Genomic DNA, 24820 nt, shown 5'->3' on the forward strand with positions numbered 1-24820 from the left:
CTGGGAGAATTAAGTCAGGGGCAGAACTATCGGAGACAATGTCGTCGGGCTCCAGCACTGAAGGGGCACCTCTTCCATTGCCCACTATATATTCACCCTACTTATGGCTGTAAATATGTACCCGGAGTGTACCGTCACGGCCGCCCAATACATGACACCTCTTCTTGGCACCTGAGAAGTCACCATACACTAGTGGAGAGCTCCATGTCAGACCATTAGCTGCCGCCTCTGTCTATCTATAACCTATCCCTACTCATTGGTGTTGCTGCTCCTCAGCAGCTTCTTTTGTCAGTGAGACACGCCCAGCGCCTCCCCTCACCCACAACTCTCTGTTTCACTCCTCCATGGCATGTCTATATTCTGTGTGCAACTGTGGGTGTATCTGCTTGCAAAATTCTACATTACAGTGTCAGCGGCTATGTCGTGGGGGGGCACCAAATTATAACTTTCCTCCTGGCATCTGGGATGAACTTACGCCACTGACTTAAGTAGCTGTGCAAAGGAGGAGAACGGAGAGGGCGGAGCCAGAGATGCTGTATGCTGAGTCTGCAGTGATAAGTGATGAGGGCGCACGCTGTAGCTGTGATTAAAGCAGCCTGCAACATGGCCTAAGAACTTGCCAGCCCAAATCATTTGATTTGGGACCAGACTAGACCTCCCAGCGGCGGCACCCCTGTAAGTGCGCTGTCGCACCCCAGAGTGAAGTGGAGCACAATTTGGGAAACACTGGCATAACAGTTCTCTGCAGTGTGATAACTCCTCTATTTTTGCATGGCTGGCTGCCAAGAAGTGCAACGCTGACATCATGATGTAAGGGCGTTCTTAGGACCTGGGAGCTCTGGGCCCGATTCAGACCCGTTTGCGAGCGCTGTGCGCTCGCAACCGGGTAGATGGTAGGCCAGTGCGCATGTGCACGACGGAGCCGGCTCCGTCGTGCGCATGCGCGAGACCCAGATAGCGACGGGCACTCCGTTGCTCTGGGTCTCGTACCAAAGGGGGCGTGCTGTCGATGTTGAGTGACAGCACGCCCCCTTTGGTGGGCGGGCCGGGGGCGTGGCTGCCCAGATGGAGGCGTTCCCATGGGAACGCCTACCGTCTGGGGCCGGCCCCACTGACATCACAAGTGATGTCAGTGGGAGAGCTTTCGGCTCTGTTAGAGCCGAAAGCTCTCAGGGGCTTGCTGCAACAAGACCCTACCACAAGGGTCTCGTCGTAAGCCCATCATGGCTGCTCGCTATAGCTGTGGGCGACCGAGCGGCCAGGAGGCCGTTCTGAAAAGAAAAATGCCCGGCCCTGATTCAGAGCGAGCGCTCTGTCAGAGCGTCCGGCTCTGAATCAGGCCCTCTGTTCATCAGTTCCACCCATGAGCTGTCCCAAATCTCCAATCACCACGGACGTCCACTGTTGCTGCTGTTGATGTCCTGGGCCAGGCCCACATGCTGACCACTGGGTCCTTGCTCCATATTGCTGCCTGTGGCTAGTTGATGCAGTGCGCTGCAGGGCCCACACAGAGGACGGGAGGTGTTGCCTGGAATTTCGGGTTGCAGGAGCCTGTCCGTGGATGATGTGACCAGCCGTAAGTGAGGGACAGAGGCCCTGAGGGGCTTTTATTGACATTGCTCTTGCCTGGACTGGCCCCCCTGAGACCTGGCCAGGTTGGGGCAATATTTGCGGCAGTGGGAGCCCCTGGGTGACTGCCTCCCCCCTATAATCAGGCCCTATACACTCAGCTTTAGTGTCTTACTCTGACTTCCACTCAGTTAAGTTCAGTCCCTCTATTCCAGCTCCATTTGTGGCTATTGAATAAGAAGTGTCATTAGACCACCTAACTTTGTTCACTCTAGCTTCAGTAAGTCCTGCCCAGAGGCCACAGTCCCAAATCCAAACAAGACTCAGATCCTGACAGTGAAGATATCGATTAGTGATTCTAGATTTTTTTTATCATCTTCGGGTATTATTCATAACACTGGCCAGATAGGGAAGAGTGACAGGATCCCCAAATTGTCACTGACAGGACTGTTGGTAAGTATGTAATTGTGTGTGGTAATACACAATAAGAAAGTTAGATAATATTCTGTGTAAAAGTTGGGGCAAGTGAATAGAGTGGGTCTAAGGGCACCAAAAGTACCTGTATGATCCAAAGATTTAAATTCAGTCCTACTCAATGTGCTTTTTATACAAACATAATTAGTTTAACTATGCCTGTAGTATATACAGTATAAAAATGCACAAACATAATACATTTGCATGTCTTACATGCTGAAATTAGTTATAAAAGCTGATTTTGGCAGGTCCACATCAAAGAAGGCTTCTTTTGATATGTTGGCTCGATTAACGGTTCTGCTCGTGATGACATTATGGGCAAAACGAGATATCACTTTACTGCTGATATTTATACTGTAGACGTCTATGTCATCCACCAGCTGCATAATACAAAACATTTAAATTAATGTGATACATTTATTATCATATGCATATATAACACAATAGTCATCTCTGAGCTTTGTGTAAGAATTGGGAAGGTTTTTAATTTGTGATTATAACTATGCACTTTCTTTACTTATATTCCCCTCTAGAATGACCTCATTGGTCACTATTCTTACTCTAGGGGTACATTTACTAAAGTGAGAGTTTTTAGAAGTGGAGATGTTGCCCATAGCAACCAATCAGATTTTAGCTATTATGTTCTAGAAGGTGCTAGTTAAATGTTAAGTAGAATCTGATTGGTTGCTATGGGCAACATCTCCACTTCTAAAAACTCTCACTTTAGTAAATATACCCCCTAGAGTCTGATTCAAAGGTGCATAAAGACACAGCCATGTCTTTTGCAGCAGCCGTTCCTGCATCTTTTTACTAATACTCTCACCGATCATCTTCCCACTGGCGGTGGCGCTAATCCATCTCAGTGCATTTTCAGTGGCAACATGGAAACTTGCACCAGCCCATTTGCAGGCACAGTTTATCCATCTGAAAATGGCATCTTGCGTCAGCGCTATTGTGTCTTTAGATAAAGCCCCTTTTACCTCCGGGAACACCCAATGAAATTCACTCTCCCCACATCCAACTTCATTCTGTGTCTCTGAGTGCAAACCATGGGGATGCATGCACAGTGCGACTAAGATACGTACGCAGACATAAAACAATGGCAGCTTGCGTGCGACAACGCCAGTAAATCAGGCCCTTAGTGCTTTTGTGCAGTCCTCTGACAGGAGTTTATGTTAATGTTGGTGAATGACTGCACATTCCTGGGCGACTCACTAAGTACAAGACTCTGGGCCTGATGCACGCATTGCCAATGTTCACGCAGTTACTACTGTGTGTGTGCGAAAACCCCTAAAAACTCCCATGGTGCACACATTACACATAGTGTACGCACACTGTTATGAATGAGATGCACTATATCAGAAATGTCTTGGATGAGTGATGGCTGTTCCTGTGCGGTGACAGGGAGGTGTCTTAGTGAACGCACAGAGATGGTCCCTTTTAATGGCGTTGTATGGGAGTGTCGCTGGTAAAAGTGACATAAGAGGCCATGCTCGGTCATAGAAACTGCACATGCCTTCTGGGAGGGAGCAGCCAGGTCGGCATTGCAGGGGGGCGTGGACGGAACAGGGGCATGGCTGGATATGTTTGTGGGCGGAATGGGGAGGTGGCCACGCAACCACATACTTTTGGCCCCGCCCCCGTACACAATGCCGGGATTACCGACGTTGAATCCCGTCATCGGCCTCCCCTGCTGCGGGGGTTTCTCTTAAAACCGTGGGGGGGGGGGCGGAGGGCTTGCCTGCCCTTCCATAGGGGTGATGAGTGGCACCTGATTTTCGGGAGGCTCCTGGACGAATCGGAAGGGTAGGCAAGTATGGTCATAGGGCTGGTGCAAAAATCAATGGTGTAACCAATTGTGGCATCTAAACGTGCACCAATCAGTATTTCAGTGTCTGTGGACACCGACAGTGGGTGTCTCAGTCCTTGCACATTCGGACAGATGGATGTACACCAGGGAGGGGCTTTGTAGCGCCAGTTGCATAAAGTCACAAACAGTAGACCACCAATAGATGCAGCCGCACTGGACCACCATCGACCCGCTTGCGGGCGCATAGCGCTCGCGAACGGGTCTGAATCAGGCCCTATGTACATAAAAATAAAATAAAGCAGCCACCCAATGTGTACATCTGAAATGACACTATAGCAATAATAGAAAACTGTTAGATATGTCACACAGTATAGTTAATGAGGATTAATATCCCATAAGGTAAATTAGTCAATGGCAATATAGGGTTAAGAATGTCCCATTAGGTTAGCTTAGTCAGCAGCAACATAGTATTTGTAATGTACCGGTATGTAGTCCCAGCTATCTTCCCAAAAACTCTGGGGTATTGCTGATCCGGTGTTTACCTTGTTCCAGCTGTGACCAGTGACAGATCCAGGCAAGTTGTCCGGTAACAGATGTAATACCCCACAAGCCGTATGCCTTGCTCAGGCTGCAATCACTTGACTCCGGGCGGTGATAATAAAGACACCGGACCTGGTTCCGACCCGCTCGCGAGCGAACAGCGCTCACAAGCGGGTCGATGGTCCCCCACTGCGCATGCACGAGACCCGGCCAGCGACGGGCACTCCGTCACTACGGGTCTCGCACCAAAGCGGGGTAGCTGTCGATTGTGATTGACAGCCGGACGCTCTTTAAGAGCGCTCGCTCCGAATCAGGGCCTCCCCCTCTGCCCGCCTCCAAAACGGGGCAAGCTGTCAATCACAATCGACAGCTGCCCCGCTTTGGTGCGAGACCCGTAGCGACGGAGCGTCCGTCGCTGGCCGGGTCTCGTGCATGCGCAGTGGGGGACCATCGACCCGCTTGCGAGCGCTGTTCGCTCGCGAGCGGGTCGGAACCAGGTCCGGTGTCTTTATTATCACCGCCCGGAGTCAAGTGATTGCAGCCTGAGCAAGGCATACGGCTTGTGGGGTATTACATCTGTTACCGGACAACTTGCCTGGATCTGTCACTGGTCACAGCTGGAACAAGGTAAACACCGGATCAGCAATACCCCAGAGTTTTTGGGAAGATAGCTGGGACTACATACCGGTACATTACAAATCCTATGTTGCTGCTGACTAAGCTAACCTAATGCGACATTCTTAACCCTATATTGCCATTGACTAATTTACCTTATGGGATATTAATCCTCATTAACTATACTCCTTCATGGTATCATCTGGAGAGGGGTGACTAAATATTGGTTCCTGCATAAAGATTGATATTGTTTGCCAATCGCTACATTTGGCACTACGAAATCTTCAGTGGAATTTTTGATATACATGTTCTCTAATGCTCTTTAGTGATTTAATGTTAGTTTGTTATATATTTTATTGGAATATATGTGCTCAGTTATTAATTTGCCAGCGCCCCCTTGATTATGAAAGATCTGCCTGTGCACTGCAAATGAGTACACAGTAGCTGAGCTCTTGCGATGGCTCCGTTCGGCGTCTCTGTCTGTTAGGGGTGGCTGTGACTCTTGTGTACTTATTCACATCCGCAGCTTGCAAAATCGCAGCTATGATGGCAATAGTGTACAACTCTGAATCCAATCATGTACGTTCTGTAAGAGATTATAAAGCTGAGAAAACCAGACAAAAGGTCTATCCAAGAAGGCTGGAATATTCCAGATGGGTTGGGTACAGGATGCTGGTGGTCGGGATGCCTGCAGTAGACTACTGACAGCGGCATCATGACAATCAGAATCCTGAGTACCCTAACCCTCCTCCTACCTCTCCTTTCCTGCATCCTAACCCTCCCCCCTGCAGCCTAACCCTATACCTCCCCCCCCCCAGTGCCTAACCTTAACCCCTAACCCTAATACTTACCATCGGGATTCTGGCACTGGGATTCTGACCGCTAGCATCCCAACCGCCAGGATGCAGACTACATCCCTTCCAGACATAGAACCTGAATAGAGTGCCCATTATGAAGGGAGATGTATCAAACCTTTGAGAGAGATAAAGTGGAGAAGTTTTCCATAGCAGCCAATCAGCTGTATAGACTGCCATTGTATAGACTGTGCTAGATAAATGACAGCTAGAGGCTGTTTGGTTTCTATGGTCAACTTCTCTACCCTATCTCTTTTGAAGGTTTGATAAATTTCCCCTTGCATGTACTGCATGTGCGTGTCATCTGCACTGTGCCAGGAGAGGCTGCTGGAGCACTGGGCAAGCCCCCAGCTTGACGGGAATGGTGGCAGGAAGCAAAGTTATGCCCCCCAAATATGCACAACAGGGGGCGTGGCATTGTGCATAAGACATTTTTGTCAGAATCCCATTAACCTACCAGTATATTTTGGGGTGTGGGAGGAAACAGGAGCACCCAGAGGAAACCTATGCAAACACGGTGAGAACGTACAAACTACACACAGATAGATCCTGACTATGATTTGAACTCATGACATCAGTGCTGTGAGGCAGTAATAGAGAGACAGAATGAGAGGAGAGAAAGAGAGGCATTTACATTTTGAAATGCAATGTCTTACCTTTTCCGTGCTTCTTTTCTGTAAATAAACAAAATAAAATTATTACATTGTACATACAGAGGTCAATAAATAATTTCCTTAAGGGCTATTGCACATTTGTCAGTTTTGGCCGGGTGGCAAAAAGTCTTCTGGTTTTTAGCCGGGTTTGAAAAATAGATAACAGGGAAGCAGGTGGGTCCTTCCACACGGCACGGGCATGGCACGGTCGCCGTGTTACAGCCGGGAATATCCACGGTACAAGACGGCTGCCGTGCCATGTCCGTGCCATCCCTGCATGCCAGTGGTGTAAAGGAAACAATCTTTCCTTTCACACACAAGGGCTTGTGCCGGCCGGGCATGCGCAGCAGCAATAGTTAGAAAAAAAACACACACACATTAAAAGCGGCTCAAAGCCGCTGCTTGTGAAAGGCACTGAGTGCCTGAAAAAACCCATCTGGCTACCTGAGATAACCCTAAGAGAGACAGCTCCGGTAATTTTAAATATTTACAGAATACATGCTGAAAACCATGGAGACATGGGCAAGACGACTGGCACAACTTAAAGTTCTGCCACGGGTAGTGTTAATGTGCTTGCATACTTTTTCAGAATTTTACACAATAGTTGCATACAAAGTTGTATATAGTATACTAGGTATATAGGATTAGCATTTTTGTCGCAAAGAAGTTGGTATAAAGTAGGGGTGTGCACCGGCCACTTTTCGTGTTTTGTGTTTTGGTTTTGGGTCTGGATCTTTCTTCGTGTTTTGGATCTGGATTGGTTTTGCCAAAACCACCCTTCCGTGTTTTGGGTTCTGGGTTTTGTGTTTTGGATCTGTATTTTTTTTTTAAAAAGCATAAAAACAGCTAAAATCACAGAATTTGTAGGTTTTTCTGCTCCTATGCTATTATTAACCTCAATAACCTTAATTTCCACTCATTTCCAGTCTATTCTGAACACCTCACACCTCACACCTCACAATAGTGTTTTTATGTCCAAAAGGTTGCACCGAGGTAGCTGGATGACTATGCTAAGCGACACGAGTGGGCGGCACAAACACGTGACCCATCTAGGAGTGACACTGCAGTGGCAGACAGGATGGCAGTTAGAAAAACTAGGCCCCAAACTGTACATAATGCAAAGAAAAAAAAGAGGTGCAAGATGGAATTGTCCTTGGGCCCTCCCACCCACCCTTATGTTGTATAAACAGGACATGCACACTTTAACAAATCAATCATTTCAGCGCTAGGGTCTGCCACACAACTGTGGCTGAAATGATTGGTTCGTTTGGGCCCCCACAAAACAAGCTGGCAATTAATGTGTCCCTGCACAAACTGGCTCTACAGAGGCAAGATGTTGTCCTCATCCTCCTCATCCACCGATTCCTTACCCTCTTCAGTGTTGTGTACATCCTCATCCTCACAGAATATTAACTCGTCCCCGCTGGAATCCACCACCACAGGTCTCTCTGTACGTTCTGGAGGCTGGTCTCCCTGGAAGAGCTGATAATTCATTTTTATGAACATCATCTTCTCCACATTTTGTGGAAGCAACCTGCTACGCCTTTCGCTGACAAGGTTCCCGGCTGCACTAAACACTCTTTCGGAGTACACACTGGAGGGGGGGCAACTCAGGTAAAATAGAGCCAGTTTGTACAGGGGCCTCCAAATTGCCTCTTTTTCCTGCCAGTACAGGTACGGACTGTCTGACATGCCTACTTGGATGCTGTCACCGATGTAATCCTCCACCATTCTGTCAATGGTGACAGTATCATATGCAGTGACAGTAGACATGTCAGAAATTGTTGCCAGGTCCTTCAGTCCGGACCAGATGTCCAAACTTGGTCCTGCCTGCCCTGCATCACCGCCAGCGGGTTGCTTAGGATACCTAAGTTTTTTCCTGGCAGCCCCAGTTGCGGGAGAAAATGAAGAAGGAGCCGTTGACGTGTCACGTTCCGCTTCAGCTGACAGTGTGTTCACCAGCAGGTCTTTGCACCTCTGCAGGCTTGTGTTTACTTGGAAAGAGAGACACCACATAGGCTTTAAACCTAGGATCGAGCACGGTGGCCAAAATGTAGTGGTCTGATTTCAACAGATTGACCACCCTGGAATCCTGGCAAAGCGAATGAAGGGCTTCATCCACAAGTCCCACATGCCGAGCGGAATCGCTCCATCTTAGCTCCTCCTTCACTTTCTCCAGCTGCTTCTGCAAAAGCCTGATGAGGGGAATGACCTGACTCAAGCTGGCAGTGTCTGAACTGACTTCACGTGTGGCAAGTTCGAAGGGCTGGAGAACCTTGCACAACACGGAAATCATTCTCCACTGCGCTTGAGTCAGGTGCATACCCCCTCCTTTGCCTATGTCATAGGTGGATGTATAGGCTTGTATGGCCTTTTGCTGCTCCTCCATCCTCTGAAGCATATAGAGGATTGAGTTCCACCGCGTCACAACCTCTTGCTTCAGGTGATGGTGGGGCAGGTTCAAGAGTGTTTGCTGGCGCTCCAGTCTTCGGCACGCAGTCGCTGAATGGCGAAAGTGGCCAGAAATTTTTCGGGCCACCCAAAGCGTCTCCTGCACGCCCCTGTCGCTTTTCAGAAAATTCTGCACCACCAAGTTTATTGTGTGAGCAAAACATGGGACGTGCTGGAATTTGCCCAGATGTAATGCCCGCACAATATTGGTGGCGTTGTCAGATATCACAAATCCCCAGGAGAGTCTAAGTGGGGTAAGCCACTGGGCGATGATTTCCCTCAGTTTCTCTAAGAGGTTGTCGGCGGTGTGCCTCTTACTGAAACCGGTGATACACAGCGTAGCCTGCCTTGTAACGAGCTGGCGTTTCTGAGATGCTGCTACTGGTGACGCTGCTGCTGTTGCTGCGTAAGGTGATACATCTACCCAGTGGGCTGTCACAGTCATATAGTCCTTAGTCTGCCCTGTTCCACTTGTCCACATGTCCGTGGTTAAGTGGACATTGTGTACAACGGCATTTTTCAGGACACTGAGGACACTTTTTCTGACGTTTCTGTACAGTCTCGGTATCGCCTGCCTAGTGAAGTGGAATCTAGACGGGATTTGGAACCGGGGACACACTACCTCCATCAATTGTCTAAATCCCACTGCACTAATGGCGGATACCGGACGCACGTCTAACACCAACATAGCAGTCAAGGCCTCAGTTATACGTTTTGCTTCAGGATGACTGCTGTCGTACTTCATCCTCCTCGCTAAGGACTGTTGGAGGGTCAATTGTTTAGTAAAAGTAGTGGTGTTCCTACTTCCTCTCTGGGATGATGAACGACTCCCAGCAGCAGCGGCAGCAGTAGGCGTAGCAATGCAGGATCCTCTGGAGGAATCCTGGATAGGAGAGTCAGTCATGCCAGTGACATGGCCTGCAGGACTACTTCCGATCCTGACTAAGGAGGAAATTGACGAGGAGGGAGTTGACGGTGTGGTTTGCAGGCGCTTGGATACAACAGGACAACGGGATTTAGGTGTCCCTGGACTGCTTACGGTCTTAGCCAAAGTTTCTGAACTTGACAGTAACTTTTTATGAAAGCGCTGCAGGTGCCGTATAAGGGAGGATGTTCCTAGGTGGTTGACGTCCCTACCCCTACTTATTTCACCTTTACATATGGTACATATGGCAAGACAGTTGTTGTCCGGATTTGGATAGAAATATTGCCAGACCAAAGAGGTGGAATGTTTGGTCTTCTGCCCAGGCATGACCGTGATGGGCTTTTTCATCCCACGGACAACAACTGTCTCCCCCGGAGCCTGATTTAAACAAACCACATCACCATCAGAATCCTCCTCGCCAACTTCCTCCTCAGCGCCAGCTACACCAGTATCCTCATCCTGTTGTACTTCAACAGTGACATCTTCAATTTGCATATCAGCAAGTGGACTGTGGGTGCTCCTTTCAGCACTTGCAGGGGGCGTGCAAATGGTGGAAAGAGCCACCTCTTCCCGTCCAGTGCTGGGAAGGTCAGGCATCGCAACCACCACCACACTTGGACTCTCCTTGGGGATTTGTGATATCTTCTTAGAAAGCACAGTTCTTCGCTGTGCTTTTGCCAGCTTAACTCTTTTGATTTTTTTAGTGGGAGGAGGGCTTCCATCGTCATGTGAAGCTGAACCACTAGTCATGAACATACTAGGGATCGACCTTAGCCGTTCCTTGCCACTCCGTGTCGTAAATGGCATATTGGCAAGTTTACATTTCTCTTCAGCTGATTTAAATGTCTTTTTCAAGGTCATTTTCCTGAACTTTGCCATTTGGGATTGTATGTGCCCTCTACTATGACATTGGGCATCGGCCTTGGCAGACGACGTTGATGGCATGTTATCGTCTATGTCATGACTAGTGGCAGCAGCTTCAGCACTAGGAGGAAGTGGTTCTTGATCTTTCTCTATTTTATTTTTATCGGAGAAAGTTTGGTCCTCCATTTATGTTATATCGATTTGATATATACGTGCGGCTAAACACAGAAAATAATTTTTTTTTTGGTTTGGACTGGAGTGTACTTTGGGGGTTACAGCACCCTTTAACGGTCAAGCCAGCCGGCCCTTTACTTATGACACAGGCACACGCTTGGCACTACTTTGTTGAAGCACGTGCGGCTACTGCGCACACAATTCACAAACACAGAAAATAATATTTTTTTTGGTTTGGACTGGAGTGTACTTTCGGGGGTTACAGCACCCTTAACGGTCAAGCCAGCCGGCCCTTTACTTATGACACAGGCGCACGCTTGGCACTACTTTGTTGATGCACGTGCGGCTACTGCGCACACAATTCACAAACACAGAAAATAATTTTTTTTTTGGTTTGGACTGGAGTGTACTTTCGAGGGTTACAGCACCCTTAACGGTCAAGCCAGCCGGCCCTTTACTTATGACACAGGCGCACGCTTGGCACTACTTTGTTGATGCACGTGCCGCTACTGCGCACACAATTCACAAACACAGAAAATATTTTTTTTTTTGGTTTGGACTGGAGTGTACTTTCGGGGGTTACAGCACCCTTTAACGGTCAAGCCAGCCGGCCCTTTTCTTATGACACAGGCGCACGCTTGGCACTACTTTGTTGATGCACGTGCGGCTACTGCGCACACAATTCACAAACACAGAAAATTATTTTTTTTTTGGTTTGGACTGGAGTGTACTTTCGGGGGTTACAGCACCCTTAACGGTCAAGCCAGCCGGCCCTTTACTTATGACACAGGCGCACGCTTGGCACTACTTTGTTGATGCACGTGCGGCTACTGCGCACACAATTCACAAACACAGAAAATTATTTTTTTTTTGGTTTGGACTGGAGTGTACTTTGGGGGTTACAGCACCCTTTAACGGTCAAGCCAGCCGGCCCTTTACTTATGACACAGGCGCACGCTTGGCACTACTTTGTTGATGCACGTGCGGCTACTGCGCACACAATTCACAAACACAAAAAATTTTTTTTTTTTGGTTTGGACTGGAGTGTACTTTCGGGGGTTACAGCACCCTTAACGGTCAAGCCAGCCGGCCCTTTACTTATGACACAGGCGCAAGCTTGGCACTACTTTGTTGATGCACGTGCGGCTACTGCGCACACAATTCACAAACACAGAAAATATATTATTTTTTTAGCACTTGGGGGGAGCACCCTTGATGGACAGAGCACCCCCTGGACAACACTACAGCACCCCTTTAGGACTGGGACACTGCACAGGACTTTGGAGTGGACACAGCCCCTAAGGAGAACTGACTGCACAACACAGTCCAGCCAGCCCCTATGGACTTTGAAGTAGTGGACACAGCCCCTATTAACAACAGTAGCACAACACAGCCAGCCCCTATGGACTTTGAAGTAGTGGACAACAGCAGCACTACACTACACTACACTACACAGCTCTAACTCCCACCCTCCCTCTTCACTGTCCACAGCCGAGTGAGAAAATGGCGCAGACGCGGGTACCTTATATAGGATCCAAAACCCGCGAGACTCGGAAGGCGGGATGATGACGTTTTGCCTCGATTTCAGATCAGAGTCAGGCGGGAAAAGTCGAGCCTGACTCGGATCGGACTCGGATCGGGGGGGCTCGGGGGGGTTCGGATTTCAGAAATCCGAACCCGCTCACCCCTAGTATAAAGTTGCATATTTAGCATAATGATGCATGGCGCAAGAAATGGCGCACACCATCCATACTGGACCTTTGTAATTTGCCTTTTTACTGAGAAGGGGTGAGCTTGGGAAGGAATTACAAAGCTGCACGCAGGAAGCTCTACAATTCTGTCCTTGCTAATATGGTAATGCATCAGGAGGCATCACGCCTCCTACTGCATTACTTATCCAAACTAAGTTGTACAACACAGCATCGGAAAATCTGCGGGAACATCGAGGTCACGCAAGCTGCCCACCGCAGATGAGATAAAGGCCAGGAAATTTCCATCAGCCAATGGAGATTCTGGCCTCTTCCCTCTCCCCAACCGCGGCGACACGCCTCCACAAATGATAGCAGACTGTCAATCACTGCCAGTCAGCTGCCAGTCTGAGTGCAGGACCACTGACCAGTTCTGCACATTGGGAATCTGTTCAGCAGTGCATTGCTGAATCAGGCCCAGAGTGCATACGTTTCCCTTCAATTTGCGCCTTAATTCGCTTATAGGAGTAAATGTAATGTAGTTCTGGTGTCCAGCAGAAATACAGTTGCTGGAACCCGCATGGCAAGGAAAGTGACAAGAACTGATCAATCAACATGGTCCCATTCATTCCAATGTAGAGTGTCACTGAGTGACCTCTAATTCATACTTGCCGACATTTAGCTCCCTCCTTCTGGGAGGGTGCTGAATGTCTACATACAGCGGGGGGCATGGCCGGGCACTGACTCCGTATGAGGGTGGGGCCTGGGGCGTGACCTCGTCATCGTGGCCCTGCCCCCTCTTCACAATGCTGAAAATAAAGGCATTGTGAAGCAGGGGGCGGAGCCACGATGATGTGATTCAGCGCGTATCGCGTCATCCCCCCCCTGCAGGGGTTTCTACTACTAGTCCGGGGGGGGGGCACGCGGCAGCTGGGAGACTTGCCTGCCTTTCCGGGGGGGCCGGGGGCGGCACCTGATATTCGGGAGGCTCCCGACCAAATCGGGAGGGTAGGCAAGTCTGCTCTAATTAACAGTGGGGTCCAGAAAAGGACAAGCTGTGGCAAAGCAATTTTATTAATTATCGATTATCCATACAAAATATGTTGATTTAAATAGCATTTAATAAAATATAAAATATAATAATATCTTAGCATGGCTAAGATATCTCCCTGTTGAGAAAGCCACAGGCGAAATGTACGTCCAGGAGAACGGGAGAGTCAGTAGTGCATGACTGATCTCCCCACCGGCATCTGAGGAAACCTTAAAAGACGTTACCCGCACACACCCTCTTCCTATACAGGTACCTTATCTTATCTCTGGCTCTCTCACGGCTCCACTGTAGTGCAAAGGCTGCGCTGCAATATCTTGCATATTAGCGGGTCAGACAAAGCATGATAGCTGCAGAAGAAGTCTCTGTTTCTTACTGATACCCCTTTTACACCAGAGGAAAAACCTGGGTTTTTGTTGAGTTTACCAGAGGTCACAGCTCAGTGTAAAAGGGTCCCTGAAAAATAAGCCGGGTCAAGTGACCCGGCAATCCAACCCAGGTAGCTACCAGGGTTGGACCAAGGATGGACCTGGGTAATGGTGCAGTGTAAACGGCGCAACCCGGGTTATCGGAACTGGGCCATGCCTAAAATAAGCTGATTGGTGGCTGTGGAGCAGTCACCTCCCACTTTTTATGACCTCACAGGTTTAGCAGGGCAGATCCAGGTTCAGTGTGAACAGGGCTGACCTGAGAATAACCCAGATCGAAGGTGCAGTATGGGGTCTGACCTGGGTTGGAACCATGTCCAAAAACCCAGGTTGGACCCGGGTTTTTGGTGGAAAAGAGGTATTACACAGTTCATACACCTCTTCATCGTGCTCTGATTTTTCAATCAATGTTTTTTCATATTGGTAAACAGCAGAAGCGGCACGGGGAACATGTGACTGCGATTTATGTTTCCTTCTAGCACATTACACATATCTATAAAAAATTATAATGAATTCATTGGAGTTACGTAAATACTAAGGTGTTATTAGAAGCGATAAGAATCAAGCCTATCTAAAATTGCTGAGCAGGATTGCCCTTAATTGTGTTACAGTTAATAACAAATTATTCTCTAAATGACAAAATAAGAGGAGATGATAGAATAAGGAGATAAACCATTGGTAATATTACTCAATGTAACTGACTATTAAAGAGCGCATTTCCTCTGTTTACAATACCATAGGAATGATGATGACCATACGTATGGACTATGGGAAATGTGCTACTGTCTTAAAGATGTTTCATTGAGAGTGTGAAGAAATTAAGCTCATTATCACAGACTCATTCTACCAGATGCCGGTGTATGTATATGTATTCAAAGATTTATATAGATGTATACAGATATGGATTTAGCTTGTTAGAACAGGTCAAATTATGACTTTCATGATCTATATGAGATACGATTATTCTTTCTTACAACAGTAATAAGCATATCAAACAAATTTGCCTTTTTCTCTCTCTAATGCTGGCCATACACGCTACAATTATCTGGGCGATCCACTTAATATCCGCGGATCACCCCGATTATTGTAGCGTGTGTGCGGGCGACCAAGGGATAAATATCGTTCGGTCGGGCATGCCGGATTGTCCAGCATGCCCGTCTGATGCGATGAAATGTCGGCCGCATCGGGCAGTGTATGCCCAGCCGCAGCCGACAGACAGACATTTCCTGTGTTCTGTCTCCTCCCCCGGGGGCGGAGCACAGATGTCGGGCTGATACACTGTGAGATATCTCATGCCTGGAGGAACATGTGCTGCACATCTGTTACAGGCGCTGTAACCGAGGTCGTAGTCTGGTATCACCATCGCAACCATCACAGGCTGGCCAGGAATCAACGTCCATGGGCGCAGATTCTGGCCTTGCCACTCCCGGAAAACGGGGGCAAAACGTCTCCTTTTCCCAGAACGCAGGCTGTCCCTGCACCGCTCTGTTTACACCCCTGCCTGTCAATCAGGCATAGGCATACGGGGGCCTGCATGCAATCACACAGGACCTATTCTGCACATACATGCGCAGAACGGGTCCTGTGCACACGCAAATTCCTGATAATTGGTAATCTGCATTCAGCAGTGCACTTGCCCAAAGTCCATTTCAAGTAGTACAGCTTAATGTACCAACAAAGACCACTTCCCTTTAACCATAAAAAGCTTTCGTTAGTAAACACACTTCTTTTTGGAACTGTTTTCACAGCAGTGTTTGGCAGGTTCCATGTAAATCTCTTCTAACAATTCTCTATTTAAAAAAGCTGAGTCAAAGTCTAATTGGCATAGCAGTAAGTCATACATGACAGATATGCCAATGACTAAACATAATGTACTGTACCTGGCCACAGGAAAGAAGATCTCATCGTAATCATAGCCTGATTCTGATCCGGATACAATGAAATCGCAGTTGTGATTTCTCATGGATAGTAATTGTGAAAATATGCTATTGACTCACCAGCCTACCAGTACTTAGACACACCCCCTAAAAGCATGTCACATCCACCCTTCACGCACAAAACCGGAAACATCGAACGCAGATCAGGCGGCAATTAGCCTTCTGAGTAAGTCTAAGCTGTTGCAGACATAGCAGCTCTCCAGACACGCAGAGGGCACTCCATTTGTGAGCAAGAATGCAGTGGCTAATTTATGGATGCACAAAAAACAGTGTTTAAACAATCCTGACACGTCTGCATTTTTTTAACTACCCTCTATTAGAGCTTCCAACCACTGACTACCTTTCACTCACTTTGTGAGTGAATCCACTGTGTGTAATCACAATTCAATTGCTGCACATGCGTAGTGTAGTTTACACACATGCGCAGTGGCGTAACAAGGCTTTTCGGAGCCTAGGGCAAGTTGAAGAATGGAGCCCCCCTGCACACACACACACAAAAAAAATAGTACGCCGAAGGAAAGTGGCAAAAAATTGGGCGAGGTCACATACCAAAGGGGTGTGATCACATACCAAATGGGCGCGGTCACTGAAAATGGGGTGAGCCAATATGACACGCCACCCATTTCTCGTCACTTTGGGAACATTCTTTTTCATTCCATATGCACCTTAACTATATGGTGGTTTCTCACAATGTGGGACCTCTGAAGAGATGTATCTTCCCTGGGACGATGGTGTCTTCAGTCGATATTCAATATTCATGTACCGTAGGTCACATCGTCCGGAAGATGCCTGTTTGTGTAGGAATATTAACAAGGTCATCATCATACAACAGCGGTTCAACCAGACTCCTTCTCCTGTGTAACTTCCTTCCCCATGCATGTCTCTGCCACACAATCTCCCCCTTGCGTCATCTCTCAGCACACCATCACCTCCACCCTGCATCGTCTCTCAGACACACCACCACCTACCCCCCTGCGTCATCTCTTAGCCACACCATTGCCTCCCCCCTGCATCGTCTCTCATAAAACACCATCACCTCCTCCCACTGGGTCATCTATTAGCACACCATCGCCTCCCCCCCTGCGTTGTCTCTCAGCCACACCATCGCCTTCCCCCTGAGTCATCTCTCAGCCACACCATCACCTCCCCACTCTGTGTTGTCTCTCAGCCACACCATGGCCTCTCCCAGTGTCATCTCTCAGCACACCATCAAAGATACACTGACACAGATACACACAGACACTGATACAGACACACACACTGACACACACACACTGACACAGATACACACACACTGATACAGACACACACTGACAGACACTGGCACAGATACACACAGACACAGATAAACACACACACTGATACACTGACAGACATACACACACTGACACAGATATACACACACACACTGACACACATGCATACACGAACACAGATACACACACACACACTGAAACACACACACACTGACATACACGCTCACTGACACAGACACACACACACTGACACAGACACACACACCCACAGATACACACACCCCTTTCACACAAATGCAACTAGCCAAGTAGAAACATTGCTGACATCAATTGCAAGTAACGCCCCTCCCCTCCCTCCCATGGCAGTCCGACCCCCCTTACCCCCCGCTGCAGTCCGACTAAATAAATAATACAAACCTGGCTGGCCCAGAGCAGAGACAGCACCGGGGAAGGAGAATCACCCTGTCATAGTCACACCATCGCCTCCGGCAGCAGCTCTCAGTCAGTATAGATGGAATGAGAAAACTGCCTGGGAGGGGCTGCACACTTCTGCTGCAGCTCCCCCTACAGTCATCCCCAGCAGCACCAGCAGGCACACTTGCCTGCTTGTTCAGTTTTCACTACTGCAATGGTAGCAGGCAGGCGGTGCAGGTACAATGTCCTGGCTGGCAGCGCCCCCCTCTGCTGGGCCTGCCATGGTGCCCAGGGCATGTGCCCCACTCACCCTGCCCTAGTTATGCCACTGCACATGCGCAATGACTATCAATAGCTCAATCTGCAAAAATATTGTCATTTGCATCCAGATCAAAATCAGGCCCTCGTTCCCAGATTTCTGTGTATATCCCTTTGAGATGAGACGGGATTTATAACAGGTAATGGTCCTGTCTGCATTCAGCTTTTTACAGCATTTATTCTTCACTGTATTGCTGTAGCTTGGACTGTTGACTATAGTTTATTATCATTGAGAGAAGATCTCTTTGTCTATTGCTGATTTCCATTGTTCCCAGTCGTTGCTTGACTTTGCTTCCTGAATATTTTGAGGTTCACAGAATGTGATGTAAGCAAATTCCTCATAATATCTCTTGTTTGGTTTTCTCTTGTTGTTTCTCTCAGAATGTGTACTATGTTGTTGAGTGTAGATATCTGTATTATTAGATACTGATTCAGACATGCTTTCTGCTGCTGGTATATCCAATGTAACAAACTCATTCTGTAGTTCTTGTTTTAGCTTCATTTTAGGTAGTGTTATTTCTTGGAATACAGCTCTTGACTTTTTGATCTTTTTGTTTGTGGTGTCCCAAAGTATGTATCCATTGATCTCTTGACAATATCCAAGCATGATACACTCCGCTGATTTGGGATCCAGCTTGCGCCTTTTCTCTTTGGGTAAGCGATCATATGATTTGCATCCAAATACTCTGAGATGGTTGATGCCAGACCACTCTTCTAATGATGTTTCGCCATGTACTACAACTGTGGGTACACGATTATTAAGGTAGACTGTAGTAGACACTGCTTCTGCCCAAAAGCATTTTTCTAGATTGGCATCATACAGCATAAACCTTGATCTTTCAAAAAATTATGTGGTTGGCATGCTCACCTACACCATTTTATTCTGACATGTATGCAATTGTAAGTTGATGCTCAATTCCATAAATCTTTAGAAAGGTTGTTATGCTCCTATTTTTGTATTATCCACCATTGTCAGATCTCAAGACCAGTTTGAGCTTCTAGTGATCTCTAATCTGCAATTTTATCAACTACTTCAATCTTGCTTTGATAAAGTACATGTGTGTCATTCTTGTAAAGTCATTGATTAATGTCACAAAGTATCTGTATCCACTTATTGATTTTACTTCTATCAGGCCACACACATCTATATGCACTAATTTTAGGGGTGCTTCAGCTCTGTTTGCTGATCTTGGAAAGGGGCAACGGGCTTGCTTATCCATTATACAACTCTTGCATGTCAGAGTTTATGGAAGTTATCAAATCCCAGATGGCCTAGCCGTCTGTGCCAGAGTTCCATAAATTGATTTGAATCAGAGGCAGTATTGCATAACACTCTTCTTTGTCTAGTACGTACAGGGTTCCTGTTGCTATCGCAGTCCCTCTTCATTTCTGCACAACACATTTGACCTCTGCAAACTTGACCTTGAATACTTCCTTCTCTAGGATACTTTTGGCAATGTGGTTTGTTCCCATACCTGGTACAAATAACACCTAAATATCTGACTTTGGTTTCACCATTTATTCTTAGGCGAACCATGATTGTCCCGACTTTCATGGCTTTGTCCTCAATTCCTCTGCTTTTTGTAGGATCACATGTGGTTTGTGATGTAAACCACTCCTGGTTACAACTGCAGTGTCTTGTTGCTCCTGAGTCTATGTACCAAGAGTCTATTCTGCAACTGTCTGTGATGCTTACAGCTAACTAATTTTTTTGTCACACTTCTTTCGCTACGCTGCATTCACATCTTTCAGTTTGTATTCTGAGGCTGTGTTCCAAATATGTGACATGAAATACACCTGTACATGGTTTTTTTGCTTGGTTTGTCTCATGTGCAATGCATTATTCTCAACATTTAAGTTCAACTGGTATGCACTCATGGAACTGCAACAGTTTAGTCCTCCCGATTTCTGGCTTGGTCAAATTGGACTCTGGAACTACTACTAGAAAATCAAATTCAGATGTTAGGTTCTGTATCATCATCAACATTATGACTTCCTTGTCAATGACTTGAACTCCTACAGATGTTAGCTGCTGAGATTTAGATATCATATTATCAATATAGTTATTCATGTCTTTGCATTCACTCAATTTGGTACCGTGCAGTGTATACCACAAATTTATCCTCCTCATGAAACATTTGTCTTTATATGCTGTCTCCAGGGTTATTCACATGTCACATGCTGACACTTTCCTGTGAATTATGGAGTAAACGTGTTGTAACTCTACCTACTTCATCAGGGTTAGGATTTTCATTGACATGATATCCATTCTGTATTGTCCATTGGCCTGGCCGTTGTGGGCTGCGGGCTTGCTGCATACATTGATTTTGACTTTCCATATTGCTACTGCATTTTAGGTTTCAAATTCATGCTATATTCATTTCTTACTATGAGATCACTTCCCTGCCTATCATGCTCTGTATGTCCATATACCACATCTACGCAATTGTGTAACTTCTCTCCGGGGCAGATGACCACTCGGAGGGTGGGGTCGGGCTATTCACTTCATTAGGCCCCGTCCCTCTCACTACAAAATGCCTCGAATCGCACATCTGCAGTGAGGGATGGTGTTAAAATAACATGATCTATCTCCCCATCTTGCCCACTTCACTAGCAAGCAGGTAAAATGGGGATCCAAGGGAACACTGCAGGGACCTGGGTGACTAGCTGAAAAATCTGGAGTCTCCCGGACCTTGCAAACACAAGAAGAGAAAGTACAAGTGCACAACTCCTATATTACTAATTATATATAATACATTGTGCAATATAATTTTGCAATACATAGAGGTTTTAGCATAATCATGGCCATGGTTATGGGCCTACCCACCACACCCAGGTAACCACTGAGGGTAGGTCCCTAACCTACTGGGGTTGAAATCCAGAGCACAGGACACCCCCAAACAGGCCCAGCTGAGCCACCCCAGGGCATCACTCTAATGAGAGACGGTGATGTGTAAGAAAGTGTAAGATAGATGAGAGCAGCTACCTACCCTCAGAGGTTACCTGGGCGTGGTGGGTAGGCCTATAACCCCCAGAGGTTACCTGGGCGTGGTGAGTAGGCCCATAACCATGGCCATGATTATGCTAAAACCTCTATGTATTGCAAAATTATATTGCATAATGTATTATATATAATTAGTAATGTTGGAGTTGTGCACTTGTACTTTCTCTTCTTGTGTTTGCAACAATAGTCTCCACAGGTGGCACCTCCCACTTTTCCTTTATTGTCTGATATCGCTGAAGTTGTTGAGATACTAACGGTAGAGTCTCGTCCTTTTTGTTTGAATGTCTGTTTTTGTAGGATGTTTTTCAAGTCACTCTGGCCCATCATCTGTTTGTTTTCCAGGGTGCCAAATGGCCCTGCTTGTCTCCCTGCCTGTTTTTAGCATCCTACCCTGCTACAGCCAGGTAGATTTCACATTCGTGCAATTATGTTTGGCCCAGTAACTGCTGATTTTTTTTGTTTGTTTTCACAGGTTCTTAGCAGTGTTGCAAGCCTTGTCAAATACTACTTGCCCACCTCCTTGAGACATTTCCATGGTCCATTTTCTGTGGCCATAAGGCCCCTTATTATCATCTCCAGAGCTGTAGTCTCACAGGGTTCTCTTATTTCTCCCAACTCCTTGGGCAGCCATATGTTAGCATGCACTTCTTGATAACGAAGACTTGGTCTATGTTCACACTGTGACTCCTGCTTCTAGGCATCCTATTGACTTGTGCATGCTCACGTGCTTGATTTCTTTATTGCCTTTATAAAGGGCTTTCCATTTTTAATTGGTGACCCCATCTCAGGTCGAAATTATGAGAAAATATTAGATTATATAATTTAATTTATTATTTTTTAACGGGAACTCGAAGCCCAAGAAAGACCTTCCAGTTCCACTGCATATGTGTGAACCAGAAGGGCCACTGAAAACGATCCGGCCACTATTGCCAGGCAGCTTAGTAATACTCAGCTGTCCCGGTGATATTTTCTTTATACATAGTGGTGAAAGGAGTTTTTCTATTGTTGCATAAGCAGAAAACCAGCCCAATTGTCACATAATAGTAAATTTACCTGTATATAATCTTATTTTGTGACCTCCAGAAATGCATGTTTTGACCTCCATACTTGTAGTTCTTGGTTTAAGAAGTGGATCCAAGGAGCAGATTTAATAGGGATTTTTTGGGGTGCTATTTTGATGACTGTTGAAAAGTCCAATATAAATTGTGACTATGATGCCTATTATCAAAAAGATAAAATCCCTAAATCTTCAGAACTATATAGCCCTACCAAGTACTGCTGAAGGTGACCAAGCAGGGACTCTCCTGTGATAACTTACCTATGCAAAGCATGGCGAAAGTATTTATTGGATATTTACTGACAGAGGTGGTATTTGCTACATGCTACTTTGCTACACCTATTTCAGCAGATGCCAATAAGAGACAATATGCTTTATTATTCAAATAAAACATTTTTTTTCTACTTAAAACTATACATCAAAAAATATTAATGAGTTTTATTGTTAACTAATCTGCACCTGAAAGTCCAGAGATCGGGCTTCTAGGCGCAGTACTCCTATGTGGTCCAGCAATGCATGAGCAGTAGGGACCCCGACTGGCTGGCAGTGCACTAAGGAGTAAATTTAATAAGATGCCGATTTCTATTTTATGTCATCCGAGATCAATCTCGGATGACATTGTCCGTATTCATGTGTTTAATTTTTCAAACGGGTTACTGAATTTACTAAGCTGCCAAGTTGCTGTAATTCGTGTTGTTCAATGGTGTATTAATTTGTAACCATTCGTATTATTAATTTCTATTTAACGTTCGTTTTTGGCTAACTAAAATGAACAGGGAGATCAGTGATATATGCATCTGTGTGTCAAAAAATAAACACAGAAACACGGACGGTTCAGTGAGATCCGTCTATGCTTCTGTGTTTATGAAAAAGGAAACCTGTGTAAAAAATAATTTAAAAAACAGTGTGGCCCCCACAGAAGAATAACCAGCTTTGGAAACCCAGTACTGGTTGTGTTAAATACAGGGGATAAACGATGTAGGGGTCCACTGTATTAAGCACAACCAGCACCAGGCTATTCAGAACTAGCCCTGGTTGCCAAAATACAGGAGATAAATGACATAGGAGTCCCCTGTATTTAGCACATCCAGGAATGGGCTCTGATCTGTTGCTGGTTCTGGAAATAGAGTGGTGAATAATCCATTATAATCAGTAACATTTCTATTTATTTAAAAATGCATATAGCAATTTACACAACCATCAGAAAAATGTTTAGCATCATTATAAAAAAGATAATAATTAGATATGTAATAGCAGCTTATTGATATATATAACCACAGTGATAGATAATTCTCTATAAAAAATAGATATCAATGTTATAGATATCAAGGATACTTTTCTATTCCATAGTGATCACTATTTAAATATATAAATAGAATGTGTATACACAAAAAAAGAGATTCTAGTCAATCAGTATGATTAGAACCAATCATAGGAAGAGTCAATTGTGTTTAGTATATGCGCACAAAAGAATAGGGACCATCAGAGCTTATGCAAAAAGCTGTTGTTGTAGCTCCGGTGAGATCACGTATGCCCCCATAACTGATATAGATATATGGCCGTAGAGGATATAATACAGAAGCAGTTTATAGCCAAAGTGTTACACTGGAGCCGGCTTGTGACCTACCATATAGCTCCGGTATAGTCACTGGTATCCAAGCATTGTGATATATTGTAGGGGCCGACTGAGCTGGCTTGCGACCTGACAAATGGAGCTCCGATGCAGTAACACCCCCTTGCCTCTCACGTGCTAGGTCTCGATTAAGCGGGATTGTAGAGACACTTGCCAATATTGATCCAAAGTAGCCGTCATCCTCCTGGCCAGTAATGCGCTAGTTCACTTCCCACAATGGTTACTTTAAAAAGAGAGTATCCGCAAATGTATCCAGTTTGTATCAGGTTATCCTAGAGACTTCAATGGTCGGAACCGCTCATTGGCTGAGAGGTGGAAGGCTCGCCTCTCTCGGTCAATGAGTGCTCAGCACTGGGATTTCTATAGTGAAATACCACCGCTGAGCCTTAATTCGGGTAGTACCATCCTTAGAGGACAGTACTAATATCAGCTGGTCCGGGATTTTCAGTTAGTTTTTTTGCCAAGACCCTGGATGCCTACATGGACAGAAGTGGACGTGATCCACGCATAGGAAGAGGTGAGTACTGTATGTATTTTTTTTTCAGGTACCCTATGGATTCCTACTGGAGAAGGGAACATGATGGGCTTCAGGCATACAAAGGTGAGTATGTGACATAGTGAGTGTGACTCTAAATGTGCATCTGTGTGTGCATGTATGTTTTATTAAATTTGTACTGTCACGGTGTGTGTGTTCTGTGTTTTTTTTCAATATTTATTTTGCTGTGGAACTACAGGTGCCAGCGGACCCGTAATGCCCCGCATGCTAGTACTTGTGGTTCTCCAAGTATTAGCATGCAGGGGAGGCTTGCTGGGACCTGTAGTACCACAGCAAAAGACAATATTTTTACTACTATCATAGCACCACACTACATAATCAAACCGACACCCACCAACCCAGGGGTGCCAGGGATAGCCCAGGGCTATCATTATAGGCCTGGGGTGCTTTGGAGAGGGGGATCCCTTTATTGGGAGGTCCACAGTTCCCCAGGGATGCCCAGTTTGGGCTGACTAGCGGTCAGGGGTAATGCTTTGGCTGGGGGACCCTGTGAAAGGTTTCCCCTAGCTGTGGCATTACCCCATGCCCCCCCGCTAGAAAAAGTTTGGTGCT

General features: G+C 46.3%; 1 protein-coding gene across 1 annotated transcript in view; it reads right to left on the minus strand.

The window, feature by feature from the left end:
- LOC148511927 (inter-alpha-trypsin inhibitor heavy chain H3-like) overlaps positions 1–24820 on the minus strand; it is a 233322-nt gene that overhangs the window by 180362 nt on the left and 28140 nt on the right. The window contains exons 2-3 of the mRNA XM_088482493.1: positions 6519–6536; positions 2257–2423 (exon numbers count right to left, since the gene is read on the minus strand). Coding sequence (XP_088338619.1) covers positions 2257–2423; positions 6519–6536 — 185 coding nt within the window. The remainder of the gene's footprint in view (positions 1–2256; positions 2424–6518; positions 6537–24820) is intronic.

Source organism: Taudactylus pleione, unplaced genomic scaffold (genome assembly GCF_031769625.1).
Source record: "Taudactylus pleione unplaced genomic scaffold, aTauple2 ptg000289l, whole genome shotgun sequence".
Classification (NCBI taxonomy): domain Eukaryota; kingdom Metazoa; phylum Chordata; class Amphibia; order Anura; family Myobatrachidae; genus Taudactylus; species Taudactylus pleione.